The sequence below is a fragment of the Nothoprocta perdicaria genome, unplaced genomic scaffold (genome assembly GCF_003342845.1).
Source record: "Nothoprocta perdicaria isolate Ctin4 unplaced genomic scaffold, notPer1 scaffold_193, whole genome shotgun sequence".
Lineage (NCBI taxonomy): Eukaryota > Metazoa > Chordata > Aves > Tinamiformes > Tinamidae > Nothoprocta > Nothoprocta perdicaria.
Window position 1 is genome coordinate 1,093,101 of NW_020455127.1, and position 16,074 is coordinate 1,109,174.

Consider the following 16,074-nt stretch of genomic DNA (forward strand, 5'->3'; position numbering starts at 1 on the left):
TAAGAAAAGTCAGAGAGCAGAACAGCTAGGGGCAGGAGGCATTATATGAAAGAAGTTCGAGGTTACAGAATTTAAGCAATACCTCAAAAGCTTCTATTTGCCTCCAGCAGTTTTTTCCACAGGCCTGGAGTCACTGCCTAGTATTTCCAGACCATCTTACTCCTTTTTCCTTTTGCACATACCAGGGCAAAAGTAACTCCCAGAAGCAGCAGCACAAAAAGGAAGCAGCCATCCTCTTTTCCTGCATAGCTAGAATATAAGGATTTCCCTTGGAGTGCAGGGCAAGGGATGAGCAACAATTGGACCTTACACACCCACAAAAATGTAGGAACGCACTGGAAGAAAACAGGGTTTCTCCTTCCAAGTTTTCAGCTCCAACAGCCTAGATGCTGCTTCTAAGTAACATGTTCAGATAAGTTAAATTTAAAGGCATTCCTTTAAACTCATATTTTGAAAATCTAAATTATTTGTGTTGCAACAAAGGAATTATACTGTAGCACMCAGTTTGAAGACTTTTCTTTTAAATAGCTTAAAAGCAGCAGCAGTTACAAATCTGTTGATAAAAGCCTGAAAGTAATTGCTTCTTTGAGCTTTGTAAAACCTGTGATAAGTTTCTCTGCATCAAGCAATGGAACAGCTCTTCACTTAGTGCACCCAAAGGTCCTTCCAAAGAGCTACTGCTTTTTGAGGTTAAAAAGTAGTTACATAAAGTAATGACTTTGCTGCTGACAAGAGCAGGTGCTGCATTGTTGGGATTAGCCCATCAATAAATCTTTTGTCAAATAAGCAGGCAGCCTGCTCATTGAAACTATGCCTCACAAAACATTCCATTACTTTCTAAATCAGATCTATACAAGGTAAAACTGAAGCTTTGAAGTAGTATCCTTCTCTTCTGTTTAATTTTGGCACTGAATTCAAGTATTTTTAAGCAGCAGAAGGCATCTCAAAGGATAAAATAACTATTTCCTTCTGAGGCTAGAGAAGCATACAGGGATTTTGCTGTAAAAAGTGATATCAATGTTAATATTTAAATTTAAAGTTGACTGTAAAGGTAAGAGGAAAGGATTCTTTAAGCACTCATAGGACATAAAATGAATGCAAAGCAACAATGCTATATGGTGCAACAAAATGGCTGTCCTTACTGAAAAGAGCCTAACAAATCCAAGAGTTTTGGATTTGTGCTCTTCTCTCGCACTCGCAAAGCGGATTCCTGCCAGTGCAGGTTATGCTGAGGTTACATGCTCAGCATGCACTCTAAGCTGAGCCCTTGCAGCATGGCCTTTCTTTCCAGTTTGTGACTATCTCACRGCTCTTAGTTGGCTGTTAGGATGGGCTTGGTCACCCACTAAAATGCAAAAGAGAGTGACCTTGTTATCTTAACAGACGACCTCCCCATCCAGAAGAACTGAAGGATTCTGTGTCCTCTTCAATTCTCAGGCACCAAGATGAAGGACACAAAGCAGGCAGGACAAGAGAGAAATCCAGGCCTGGCATTCAGTGATGCTTGTTCAGAGACAGGAAGAATGAAGAGGTCTCAGCTAATGGATAGATTTTGCCACTAAACAATAGTAATAAATAAATTATTTTTAATAATAAACAACAAGAAGTCTACATACAAGAAAGCCACAACACACTCGCTCAGTTAGAGACATCAGTAATTTGGTTTGATTATCTTACCTACTACAAGTCTCTCCGACTCTGGCAGATGAGAGAACTGTCTCTTGAATTCCTCACTCCTGTATTTGTAAGTGGAACTTGAGAGCTGAAATAGAGAATAGCCAAAAGGTTGAGCAAAAAGACTTCTTTTCAATCATCAACTGTCTTTATACTAGACTATTTTTTATCTTGATGAAGGTTTATCAGAAGAATGGAAATGGATACGTGGTAAAGAAATATATTTGTGACCAACTTTATGCTTCCCTATGTAGCATTATTTTTCCAGCACTTAGGATAGTATGGTCCATACTCTTCCCTGGAGCAGGCTAGATGCCAATTAAGAGCCATGATAAGTGTACGATGCAGAGGGACAGACCAGCCCCTTGCAGGGCTAAACTTCTCTTCCAGCACAGGCTCAATGAAAAGGCAGCACCAGCACAGGAGGAGACGGAGTCACCAGSACACAGTCACCAGCCAGATGCCACCAGGAGTCTTACCACACAGTGGATTTCTTTCTTCCCCCAAGACTTGCTATGAGATTAGGAGAAACAGGACAAATCTCTTCCTCTGATCACAAACAGCACCACTGTTTGTTATCTCAATTTTCTTACCTGTTCCATTTCACTCCACATCTAAAGGAATCACTTTCTAGAACTCTCTTAAAACTAAAATTGTATGTTAAGCTCACAGCACAAATATTAAGTCTTGATGGACYGTAGCTGCTTATTCTTATAAGTAAGTGTCCCTGCTCCCAAACAAGTGAAGTAACAACAAGGCAGTGGTTTTGTCTCCTAAGAAGGGTCAGCCACTTACACAGCGCTCAGTTAGGAAGGCCACTAAACTAAGTCAGTGATTCAACCAGGCCACAACTAAAGCAGGAAAAAATTCATCTTCAAGTGTTCCCCAAACAATATTTTTTGAAAGCTTCCATTTGAGAATGGATTTTTTTTTTTTTTTAAATAACCTTTCTGAAGGCCTTAACACCATGTGCCTGCTTCTCTCCCTGGGTACCTTTCTGCTCCAAAACTTCAACTCATCACATGCATCTTGGTAGCATAAGCACAACAGCTCTTTAGTTTAGGGCAGAAAAAAATAAGGAAGGAGGCAGAAGAACCACTCAAACACACAGTCTTCCAGCATCCTTTACTAGAAGAATCAAGTTTTAATYGACACCTGTAGTACACGAGTGTGTCATCACCCCTGTAGGTGGGGTGTTTTCAAAACAATGCCAGTACACCGGTAGCTTTAATTTCTTAATAAACTGAATTTCTTTTCACAAGCTAGTCCCACTAGTGCCAGTCCCTCATCAGGGTTCCCACAAGTGACTTTGCCATCTTCCACAACAGATATTCCCACTTGCCATGGTCCAAGACTTCACAGCCCATCACAGCTGGCGTGTGTGGGATGGAGTGTTGAAGGATCTACCTACCTTTAAGGCTTGAGCTCTTCAGTTACAAGAGCAAAAGGTACTACTTGGAGATCAGGTATTTAAATATAAATACATGCAAGGACCAAGTTTCCCTGACGGGTTCCTAAATGTTACCTTWTCCCCAATAAAAGTCTCCCTGCCTGATTGCTGGTGACTACATGCTTGCAGGCTACTAACCAATACTTTAGGGGTCAAAATCCAAGAGATGGTGGGGGGAGACAGATAAAAATAGGTCCTTCCCTCCCCTTCTGAGGGAGGCGACCAGGTTTTAGTGCAACCAATGGGACAATCTACTAATCTACAATGGGACAATCTACATCCTGTTCGCCTGTGCTTCCAGCTATATTTCAGCCACTTCCAAGATCATAAAAACTACATTCTCGTAGTTTTTCTTGTAGAGCATGTGCTCCCTCAAAACAGGCTGGCTGTGATTTTTCCGTCTTGCCACATTCTACCAAGAAACACCCACTTTGCACGGATCATCTGAAACAGACACCCAGGGACTGCGTCACTTTGAAGAAATTGAGGGTTTTTAAAAAGAGAGGGAGGAAAGAGGAGGAGGGAGCAGCAAGCAACCTGCTTTAAGCACCAGACAGGCACTGTGAACTTTCTTTAGCTGTCTGCAGGTCTGATTTAAGCAGTTACACTTTCAAGGAGAAGCATATCCTTTGTCAGAACAGGCTGCCCACCAGAGATAAGAGCTATGCTAAAGTTAAGTGTTTTTGTTGTTAAAAGACAAAAGAAATTGGAAGGGGGAGACCAGGAACACTACGTTATCACAGACCCATTCATACTAATGCCTGACTCAGCCAGTTCAGCAGCTCCAAGAACAAAAACCTCAAGAGATCTTCAGTTCTACTTAGAATTGGATTTTCTTTAGAGCACTGAAGAGAAACCCTTCTACTAACTGTCCACTGAAGAGCCTGCTCTGAATCCTTATCTGATCAGCAGGGGGCAGGGGAAAAAAAATAGATATTGGAGCTTTCTACACCCATCTTCTGCTTATTTTATATGAAAACTAGCTTAAGAGCTARCTTTTAGGCACTCAGCATGTGGCTTAATGATTACTGGGTCAACGGACTTGGGAAACAACAGGGACAATTTCAACACTAGTGACACTACCAATTCCCTTAAAATGAAGGAAAAAAAAATGCTGTCTCTCTTCCTATCATCATTACCATATTCAAGCAGTGGCAGCACTTCAGACAGGTTGTCACCTTCAGGTTACCAATAAATAAATAAATAAACAAACAATAAAATTACCATCAGATACTGAAAGGAAGACATAAGTTAGGCTGCACTGCGAGGAGATGAAGACAGCAATTCATTTTGGACACACACACACACACACACACTTCCAAGTTTAATTATACCTCATCATGCAAATGTTCTGCCTGCGGACAGTCTCAGCCATTTGTGGGATATGCTATATTTAATCAAACTACTCAGCCCAATCAACACCATATTAGCATCCTTTATCTGAGGCCATAAAAAAAAATCACCAATAGCCTACAGACACAACMGCGTAAGAACAGCCCCAGAAAGACCCGACATTGCTGCAAGTCCTGAACCAGGAGATTCTCCTGTCTTGTTTAAAAATGCACCAAATTGCAGCTAGATGAAGGTTTCAGGAAAAAAAAACAACAGCATTAAGCAGTTATGCATACAAGGAAAGCCTGTTTAAAAAAACAGCAGCAAAAAAAGCAGCTTCCTTCCACTTTGATATCTCCAAAGCAATTCAAAGCAATGATGCCACAGATAATTCTTCTCCACCCATCACTGAAGGGCTCCAATTACACTGCATCTTCTCCCAAGGGCACAGCAGAAAAACACTAATCATTTGAAGACTTATTTGATTGCCCATATAGCTAAGCATGCAAAYAGCCAATCAGCCTCCGCAGAACAGCGTGCACATTTTAAATTTGCTAATCACCATAACAATCTTGCATGTGCTTTGCTAGTGTTTCTCTCTCCTTTTAAGACACCATAAAACCTCACATTACGCAACTATTTGCATTCTATATTTTTGACATGCAGGTATGAATACAAACAACTGAGAGCAGGTACAATGATATGATCAAGAGCAGTGTAACTCAGCTGTCACCTGATTTAAGYGGATCTTGACTTGTCTACCTCTGTAACCCACCAATCAACTTAATGGCAAAGACCTCCTGTTGTGTCACTTCCAAAACAGGGAAGCCCAGGTGAAGTTCTGTGAAGTTCCTGGACACTTAGTTATCTCTAATACCTTTGCAGGTATACAAAGGTATCTCTAATATCTTTTTTAGGTGTTAGTAAAAGGTATTAGAGATACCTTTGTAAGGTTAGGACCAAAAACTTCTGAATTCAGCAGTGGCAGAATCCACGGCAAACACAGTCAGGGAGGAGTTTGATTTTAGACAAAGAGGCAGTTGCACCTCACAAGTATATACAAATACATACACAAGCATATACAAATACAAAAAATCCACAAACCAATAATCCACTTTCAGTAAGTCTATAGCCCATGAAGACAGCTACATTAACAGACCTGAATTCAAGTCTCACTTGGCAAAACAAAGCAAGCAAATCTAAGGCTTCACGTGCTTCACAACAGACTTATCTATAAATGCAACAGCAACTCCCATGCAACTTACATGGGGATAGTGAAATAAAAGGGAAAAAAAGCTTTGAAAAAAGGAGAAACATTTTTGAGGTGAAATTCTTCTATTTTGAACATGTGAGGACCTTCCCAAGGTTCTTCAAAAACCCATTAGAATTGGCTCAATTTCACAACCCATCACATTTCAATGAAATAGGATTCAGCAGAAGCTGTTCCAACCTGGTCTATATTTAACCTCATGGGGCTCTATTTGCCACTTAATAGAGGTGCAATTTAACCGTACACATTACCAGATGACAGCTCAAAGCACAGTTATCACAAGTACACTCTACCCAGAGGGAATAGAGCCCATTCAATATCACATCTTGTGAACAGAGAAAATACACTTCAAGCATACAAAGAACTAAGCCTGCTGGGAACAGGTTATAGCTGAGAAGGCCTTTTTTCCAAGCCTTTTGTCTTTAGAAGCATTATAGATTTCCTCCTTGCGGAAAGAAAAAAATGCTTTAAAATATCCCTCACTTATGCTGAGCAACTGCTTTGTAGTATCTTGCATTTTCTTTTTCATGAGGAAGTGTTCTAAGCCATTTATAAATGGTGAAGGCAATTATTTCCAAGTAAGTGTTGTTAGGAAAGTACAAGTCTCAAATTTGACACGTACAGTGAGGAGCAAAGCATATGCTCTGTTTCAGAAATAAAACGGATTGAGGAAGAAACTAATGTAAAGATAAGAGACACATACCCAACACACATATCTCTCCTAGCTGGCTACAGTCTGTTGCAATCCACGCAAATTCCCAGCCCACATTTGGGCAGTCTCCATGGCTCCCCCTCTCTCACCCACTTGTTTAGAGCTGGGGTTGGACGTGATCCAGCAGAGCTCACTAGCATCCTGCCAGCCTCAGCTTGCAGGCCAACTTGGAAGACAGGCAGGAAAAAAAAAAAAAAAAAAAAAAAAAAAAAAAAAAAAAAAAAAGAGAGAAAACCACTAACCTTGCAAAACAAGCACACAAACCCTGCAGTGAGTGGTTAAAGAAGGAGAAAGTGTAAAAGCTGGAAGCAGAGTTGTGTATGTGGAGTTGCTTAGCTCATACCTAAACCACCAAACTCCATTAGCATGGGTCACCAAGTTCCCAAAAGTCCCCGGGGGGAAGAGCAGAGGAGAGCATCACCAGGGAAACCCCAGCTCGGAAAGCAGCACTCCAGCCCCACGCTCCTCCTCCCTGCATCCCTGAGGGCTCCGAGGGCTGCAGCCCCAGCAGCTGCTGCACACGAGGCTCCAAGGCAGAGCACGGCCCAGCTAGCGCAGAGCTGGCCCCAAGCTACTTCCCATCAGCTTCTCTCCTGCGGTTGTGTGGATAATTAAGGGAAGCCTCAGCTCTGACCGCCATTTGCATGGCAGGGGACATGGAAAACCATCAGGAAAAGATGAGGCTGCACACATCCAGGACTGCAGCGCTGTCCCCAGAAGCTACCACAACACRCACAGCAAGGTTTCAACGCTGCAGAAGGCGAGGCAGGTGTCTCCACGCTACATCATCCACTTTGCTCACTCAGAGCCCAGACTCCTGCACAACATCAGATCCCCTCAGGCACTTGGCTGGAGATACAGCTAATGACTCAGTAGAGAAAAGAAATCCCTCTGCTAGCGTCCTCAGTAGGGTGGTGCTAAGAAGGGACAAGAAAATTATAATATATATATACACACACACACACACACTCTTACATGATCAGATTTGAGTCTAAATACCTGAAAGGATACTTGAATGCATCTTGTTTTACTTAATATGCAGCTATTTTGCCAGCCACAGCTACTCACTACTATAAGATGTCTACAGGCACCTACCTGGGCGGTGACACTTTAGATGGCCCACATTTCTTTTGTCACCATCAGCTACATATGTAAACAACAGGAACTGGTTGCACCAGAAAAACGAGGCAACCCTTCTACTTTCCTAAAGCAAAGCAGGGATACATCACAGCAAATCTCAGTGTGCTAGAAGGGACACGAGGATATTGGGAGGCCCATCTACACAGAAAAATATTTGCTGGCAACTTTTCTCTCAGAAAGACCAGCAGATCCAAAGCAATGTCAGAAACACACCTGTCAAAGCCTGGGTACCACTGTGACTCAGATAAGCACCACAAGTGACATGAGGCTAGAGTGATTTAGCGGCATTTCCTCTGCTTAAGATAATAACTACCTTCAGCTGATTAGACACTCGAGCCTGGAAGCTGGAGCTAATTGTTAAGGTGAAAAATTCAGTTTCAAATATAGCTGTTATGGGACTACCTCAGATTTGCCCAAGCTCTTCATCAACACCTTTTATCCATAGGTGGCAATAAAACCTGAACCAGGTAGAAAAGCGATGCCTCTGCCTGAATCCATGTTTCACATCGTCTCTCCAAGATATATTAGTACAAGATTCTTGAGTAATTAAACACATTTGATTTTAGGGAGAATTTCTGAATCTGAACCTACCTGCCCAATTTCAATGTTTCAGCATTTAATTAATCCTTAAAAAAAAACGCAAAAAAAAAAAAATGTAAAGAAACATGATATTGTAGATGAGGCACTTAGGAACATGGTTTACCAGGTGTGGTGTTAAAGGACTTATGGCTGGATTGATAATCTTGAGGGTCTTTTCCAACTGTAAACTGTTACTTTGTAAAAATTATACAAATTGGAAATAGTAATTGAAAAGAGCCTTTCACCTTTCCAGCATAAACTAGTTTCCTTCAGCTCAGACTACTTGTTCTACAATTTAAATCTGTAATTACATTGTCCAGGTTTTCAACCACTAAGTGCATGAACTAAGATGATGCAAGACCAATTAAAAGGTCAGTCAGGATGATTTCTGTTAACTTAGGAAACTACTGAAAAATATTTGAAAAATAACGTTTTGAGACATTCTGAACAGCAGTTTCATGGCTCTTATTTCTTTTTATGCCATTAAAATAATAATAACATTAGGCAATGTTATTTGCTAAAGATCTCTGTTCCTTCACCTGATCTTTCACTTCAGGCTGCAGAAGTAAAGGGGGAAAAAAAAAGTAAGCTGCTTGCCCGTAAACTTACTTGATCTATTTGATAAGTAGAAAGAAGTTCCTGATGTTTTTCAGGGAAAAAAACTAGCAAAATAAAGTAACTGTAAGATATCTTTCTAAACGCCTGTCTTTCTTCACTTGTAAGAAATTCTTAACAAGCTTACTTAGTACCACAGTAGCCAAATACACACACATACAACCCCCCCAAAACACACACCCCACACATGCCACCTACCTCAGTTGCACGGACCTTCCTTGCTTCACCAGAACTGGTCTCTGGCATATTTTATCTGTATTTAAGTTTTTAGTAACAATCCCTAAATATGGGGGAACRTATGACAGGAAACAACAACAACCCTATTGGCAGGTTGGTGGCCAACAGTGATGCACAATATATTTTGAAAAATGCTTGCAGAAGTGTATTAGACAAACTACACCAGTAGGCAGGCAGTTACTTCAACAGTGACTGAGGCTGACTACATGACAGTACTGGTATAAGATATACCAGTATCTTATTTCATTAAGCCTATGTGTAGTCCTGCTATGTTTAAAGTTACACAGAAAATAAGATTCACCAGGCAATTGTCCCCAAATTAATTTTCTTTTCAAATCTCATTTGACTTGTTCTTTTTCTACCTTTGAAAGCAGAGAATCTACCCTCAGTCATTTCTACATAAAAAACTGCTACCAGATTTGACTGAACCATTCTCAAGGATAATATACACATAAGTTTTCTTCAATTTCATGTAAAAAGGTAATGCAAAGGGACAACTTTGGGGAGACATTTGTATTAATACAAAGCTACAGATACACCACAGTTTAKAATCAAGTATCTTCACCCACTCTAACCAAGCGACAACACCTTGAGTCCTAGTAGGTATGAACAGCAGGAAAAAAGGAAGCTGGGAAGCTGCAGAAGCAAACTAAAGACCTGAAGGACTTAACTGATCATTTCCTCCGAATTTTCTTTTTTTGGAGTGTAGGAGGGGGAGAAAGAAGAGGGGAGAGAAAGGTTGCAGAGCCAAGCACATCATCTGAGAACATCAGCAAAGTTAAAGCTTTTACATATTGAAACTGGGTGGTTTGCCATATTCATCTATGGCAACCAATACTTGGTTCCACGAGCAGCATCAATAGGAAAGCACTACCTAAAAAAGTCTACTTAGGCAATGTAATTTCTAAAATACTGCTGATATCACTAACAAATCTTGAAATAACTTCATTAGTGCAGAGCCATCTGCTACAGCTTCAGAGTAGCCATTAGCATTAAAAACAGTCATACATCCTCAACTAGAGAGGATAAAAACATATGTCCCAAATCATCTAGACTTGTATGAAAGATTTAAAAAAAAAAAAAAAAAAGCTCCTGAATATTTTTCTATCCTGATACTGCTAATTGTTTCATTAAGTTGTACCACTGAAGAAATGCATCTGCTGCTGTTGATTTGTCTTTTCACCTCCTTGGAGGAAGCTAAGAGCTGATGGCAGTCAGATCTGCCCCACTGCTCAGTTCGGAGCTACATCAACAGCAGTGAGGATTTGCAATGTGAAAATAAGTGAGAGAGAGAGAGAGAGAGAGAGAGAGATCACCCACACACTTAATATGTCATATTCAAGTGTTCATGTTCAAATTTTATGTCTCAAAATATATCATTTTGTCTTTTCTCACTCTTTAAAAAAAAGTTGCTTTTATGTGACTGGTACTGGAAAGCAAAAAGAGCCTAGCAATTTCAGCTAACCAAAATATCAGTGCTACAACTACAGCAATAGCCGCTTATATCAAAGTTAATTTAAAAAAAAAAAAATCCCCCACACAACACAGTTTTGCACACTTATGTCTGGGAATGGGGGATCTTTTTTCCAGAAAAAAACACACCAAGTACACAATACATAAGATGAAGAAACTGACAGAGGATCTTAAATACTAGCCTTCCAAAAAGAATTTAACAAGCCTGATAACCCACACTCCTAGTGAAAACATGTCCTCAGAGAAAGGTGGAAGGAGCATTTAAACACTTCTAGATGTAATTAATGTATTGGTTAATGCTTGCTTCTGTGCCCCAAAGTATATCAACGTATATCTGCGCTGCATCTTCTACATTGCAATGTGTATATACCTGCAGGTTTGAGTCATCTGTTTATCATATTCCTAGTTTTCTCAGATGCTCCCACAGATTAGCCCTTCCTTGCATAAGTTTAATCCACATTTTTGTCATCTTTCAAAGTCCTTTTCCAGTCCTGCAGAACCTTGTTCTCGTACACCCTTGGCTTGCTTGCTAAGGGACATGGTCTCTACTGTCAGCATAGGACAGCTGCCTTTGCCTCTAAATGAAAAGAAAGTCATCTTCTAGAGAGAATGTCCTCCCTTCTGATGAAAGAATCCTTTTCATTAGCTTCCTCAAATACTTTTATCTTTGCAAGAAGTTTCACCTAAGCTTTCCATAACCTTCTTGTTCTGGGGATATTAATTACATTACAGAATGAAGACTGTAAGAAGGATAAAAAAAAAACTGAACATCTTAATAGTTATATCTAAAAGCTGTATTTCAAGTTGACCACATCTTTTATTTTCTCCATTTACATTTGCAGATGCCCAAACCAGAACCATTTAATAAAAGGCAGGTGCCAGCTTTTCTGGTTCCAGTGAAGAAAAAGCTCCAAGAGTAAGTTTGCAAGCAGGCTTCTTCCCCCTTCTGTTGAGGTTACAGAAGTCTAGCTTTGCCCAGTGAAAAGACTTCCAAATAAAACTTAAATAACCCCAAATCAATATCTTCTAGGACACTTATTAAAAGAACATATTCAAAGAAATGCTGCAAGCACTTCCAAACCCTGCAAGGGCAATTAGTACTACCAATTTAGGACTTGTTTACACAAGAAAATAAATAACAGCCATTCACTCTCAAAATGCTTTAATAAAGCTGTCAAAAGTTAATACCTTTTCAGAGACACGAAAAATCAGAACTAATTCTTTTTCTTCCTTTCTCTGTTCCTTTTTTTGCTGCGCTTCCCTTCTCCACACTCACCATAGTCAGTAAAGAGCTTATATCCCTGAGGCTCCCAATCCAAGTTCGCTGCTAATCGTGTGCTCTCCCAGCACTTACTGAGCATTCCTGATACCGGGCCTGGCTTTCRGAGGCATGGCACAACTGCCTACTCCCACTCAAATCTGAAAAATTGAAGTCAAACCAGTCGGGCTCTATCATCCACCCTCAGCTTCCACCATCAGAGCAATTGCTCAGCACTTCAGAGTACTTTCTTAGAAGAAATGAGTTCTTGGAGCAAGCCAAGAACATTCTGACACAAAYAGCCTCTCAAAGCCCAGGCAGCAAAACCAATGTTCACAGTCAATCYCAGGCTCACGTTACTGCTGTTACTGCTAGCATTAAACTGACTTAAAAGCTGGCTTAAGCAGAACAAATCCATACCTGCTACAGGAGGTATGTTATCTAATCCATACCTACCACGGGACACTAAGATCATCCCTAGTAAAATGTTAATGACACATCCTTTGCATAATAGAACAAGCTGCCTTCTGTGTTATTGCCTATACATTTGTTATGATTCACTATTTAGGAAATTCTAATGATTTGTTTATATATTCAGCAGCTGCTAATCAACCATGCAAGTTACTAAAACAGACTTTCTGTCTAGAAGAGCAGAGAAAGATACCAGTGACACAACATTTTRATTAGAAGATTCCAGGAGTTTATTTTTTTGTCTCTAGCCTGTGACATCCTGCTTCTTACTACTGCCACACTCAGGCCCCTCCAGGCTAAGAAAGCAAATGCCTCACTACCACAGCTCCCTATGAATAGAAGCACAGAAATAGATCGATGGAGGTTAAGACTAATCAAAGACAAAAGCAGTACAGTTAGTACCTGACAAGCCACAGCGGTATCTCACAAAAGGCAAGTGTTTACACAGTTCCTTCAAGTACAAGGTCATATTTGCAGAACTAGATAAACACGAACTATAAACAAATACTGAGGTTGTCGAAGTACAAGTCATAAGCAGAAGGGAAACTCTAGACTATACTAGATAACACGTTACATTTTCATAGTAATCTTCACAGCAGTAAAGGATCCCAGTCCCGCYAGAAGCTGCAGGCAGGCAGCTTTACAGAAAGCAGGAGCAGGCACAATATGCTGGGCTGTATATGCATGGGAACTTCTACCCTCCAAAAATCCTCACCTTGGGCATGCACCTCAACCCTAAAATTAAGAAGTCAATAGTACAGCTACATCCTGCATATACTGCACTCCATTAACTTTATTTCACAGAATAAGGCCTTTCACAGAAAGGCTGAGGTTGGAAGGGACTTCTAGAGACCATCTACTCCAACCAAGCAGGGACACCCAGAGCACGKGGCACAGGGYGGCATCCAGGCAGGTTTGGAAGATCTCCAGAGAAGGAGACTCCACAGCCTCCCTGGGCAGCCWGTGCCAGGGCTCTGGCACCCTCACAGGAAAGAAGTTCTTCCYGAGACAGCAAAACCCAGCCTTTCCTTGGTAAGCTTGGCACACTGCCTGTCAACAAATTGACCTCAAGATCCAACCATGAACTACCACGTGCATTAATGTACCTCTGATGTAGACGCACCTTTGAGGGGATATCAGTTTACCCAGCCTAATTTGGCCTCTAACAGAGCACGGCTGACCATTACTACAGCTGTGCCACCCCATTTGCCATCGCTTCAAGTGTGCAGAGACAACTGGGCACAGGCAAAAGAGCTGAACATAGAGTCCTTGTTACTGCAGTAGCACTGAGAAATATCCAGATACCCCCTACTAGCCTAATCCTAAGATCCACCACTAAGATACATTCCACCTTTCTTTTTATTAACTTCAAGTCACTATATTGCTCRGTTAAAAAGTATACGCACCTCTTGGGAGAATTTATGTGAGGATCTGAGATGCAAAGTCTGATCATTAATTCTGACCACTGAGACATACACTTAGCTTGAACAGGACAGGTTAAAAAAAAGACTTAGATACTCAGTTTACAAATATGGAGTTTGGAAATCTGATTCCATAGCTTTGTTCTCAGGCCTGCCACTGATTCCCTATCAATTTTKCTGAGTTACTTAGTATATGACTCGATCTTTTACCTGCTAAGCACAATGAACATACTCTGGTAAGCTCAAGAGGATGAGGATAGTAGTCCAGATGACATTCCTGTGCACASACTAAAGCATGTCACAGGATGCAGAATGAGTCATTTTGACAAAACACTGACAAGCAGAACCTAAACCTCTTGCAAAGTGTTACCCTATGACTTTACGCACACATGACCCCAGCTCCTGTCTAACAGCAACAACCCATCCACTAAGCTAATAGTGAAAACACCCTACACTCATACATTTACCTTGTTTTCCCCACAGCAAAACAGAAGTCAAAACACAGCGGGAGAATATTCAAGACAACAGTGCTTGCTATCATATCCTCCACTGTGGCTGGGACAATATCCCAGAGGAGAGTGGGGGATATAATAGCAAGTACCACTGTCTTGAGACCTTCCTTCTACTCTTTTGAATCCCAAAATCTTAATTTTTATTTACTTTTTAGGAAAATGCATATGCTTGCTTGACAAAAAGCAGACACTAGGAAAGCACACCAGAACTACTCAACAGTAAGAATGAACATTCAGCTCTTACCAAGGAAAAAAATCACCAAGAGTGACTTTCTAAAGGCATAAAGGTTTATTATATGGGCTACCAAACAAGCCAAGGAGCTAGGAGACAGGACTAGGTACCTAAACCACTAACTTGATACATGACATCAGTTACAGAACTTCGTCTGCCTTGGTCTCAGCTTACACTTCRGTAAAGCGATAACGATAAATTATCTACCACACAACACAGGCAGGGAAGGCTTTATTAATTAATTATCATAAAGCAACTTGAGAACTATGGATGCAAAGCTAGCGCACATGCATATATGTCTCCTCCTCMCCGCCCCAAAAAAAAGAGACCACCAACAAACCAGAAGACAAGACACCTTACCCAAAAGCTCCAGTCAGCACTCCAGCTGYACTGAGCAGGAACTTGCATCTTCTCGGTGCACAAACCAAGGGTCTCCTCTGAATCTGTAGGCAGCTGGCTGACACCACCATGATCCACTTCATGCACTTCCTGGGAACAAACAGGCAAGGTTGGTAATYGGACGGACAGTAGAGAGCAAAGGTGCTGAAGACAACCGTTAATTCATTTGCCATCTATATGTTAGATGACAACCGCAAGTGCTGGACTTAACAAGGTGAACACCAACATTTGTCATTGATGGCCTTTTCACCAAGTTGTTTTCTTTTAAAGTACATTTTAACTATTATTATATTATTTCCATAGCAGCAGATCAACTAACACACTGAAACCACATAGCCCTTTAAAACCAGTGCTAACAAAAGACATCAGTCAATGACACGCAGGGCAACTCCAGAACCCAAGGGACCTTTCAAAACCAGAGSAAGGTCACATATCCTCACACCTGCCAGAAAACTGACATCCGATGTTATACAGAGATAATATTTATATGAATAAAAGTTTTGTTTTATTTAATAAAGAGATATCTCCTTTGCTAACACGTGCTGTTATAAAACCCCTTTTCCACAGTGCTTTCTGACGAAGAGCTGTAAGTTTCCATGGCATGGCACATCGCTCCCGCTCTGCGATGGGGAGCTGCGCCCAAAGGGMCATACACGCACCCCAAGTCCCCAGCGAGCCGAGAGGAGCCCCCTGCAGCCCTCGGAGCCACGGCCAACACCGCCCGCGCTACCTGGCGGGCCGGCCAGGGATGCAAACGGGTGTCTCGCCACTTCGGAGCGGCTCCAAGCTCSGTGCCGGTTGACCGCGGGGCCGATGGCGGGAGCAGGCGATGGCGGGAGCAGGCGGCGCCGCTTCCCGGGCGCGCCGGCACGCGGGCTCAAAGGCGGCTCTAGCCTCACCCTTAGCCCCGCGCCAGGCGAGCGCGGCCCGGCCGAGCCCGCTCCCCGCGAGGGGCTGCGCGGACCCCGCCGCCAGCACCCCCGGGCGCGGCCGCCGGGCACGGAAGCTTCCAGACACGGGGGCGCTGTGCAGAGGGGCCGCGACCGGCCTCGCCCCCGGCCCCGGCCCGCGGGGGAAGGGCCCCGCCGCCACCTACCTGCGCAGCCCGCCGGCCGCCTCGGCCGAGGCGCAGCGCGGCGGGGCCGGCGGCCGGGGCATGGAGGAAGAGGAAGGTCGGGGGCGGCCGCACTTACCATGGAGGGGGCCGCGGGCGGCGCGGCGCCCGCCAACTGCCTCCGCGGGGCGCCCGCCGGGGCCGCGGCCGCCATTTAAAGGGGCAGGCGCGCAGTGCGGCCTGGG

At 42.5% G+C, this 16,074-nt stretch overlaps 1 protein-coding gene across 1 annotated transcript in view; it reads right to left on the minus strand.

The window, feature by feature from the left end:
• Positions 1–14,859, minus strand: part of GRAMD1C (GRAM domain containing 1C) — a 42,878-nt gene extending 28,019 nt beyond the window's left edge. Inside the window, exons 1-2 of the mRNA XM_026037237.1 lie at positions 14,737–14,859; positions 1,678–1,762 (exon numbers count right to left, since the gene is read on the minus strand). Of these exons, the coding sequence (XP_025893022.1) occupies positions 1,678–1,762; positions 14,737–14,784 (133 nt within the window). The 5' untranslated portion in view covers positions 14,785–14,859. The remainder of the gene's footprint in view (positions 1–1,677; positions 1,763–14,736) is intronic.
• Between the last annotated feature and the right edge of the window lie 1,215 nt (positions 14,860–16,074).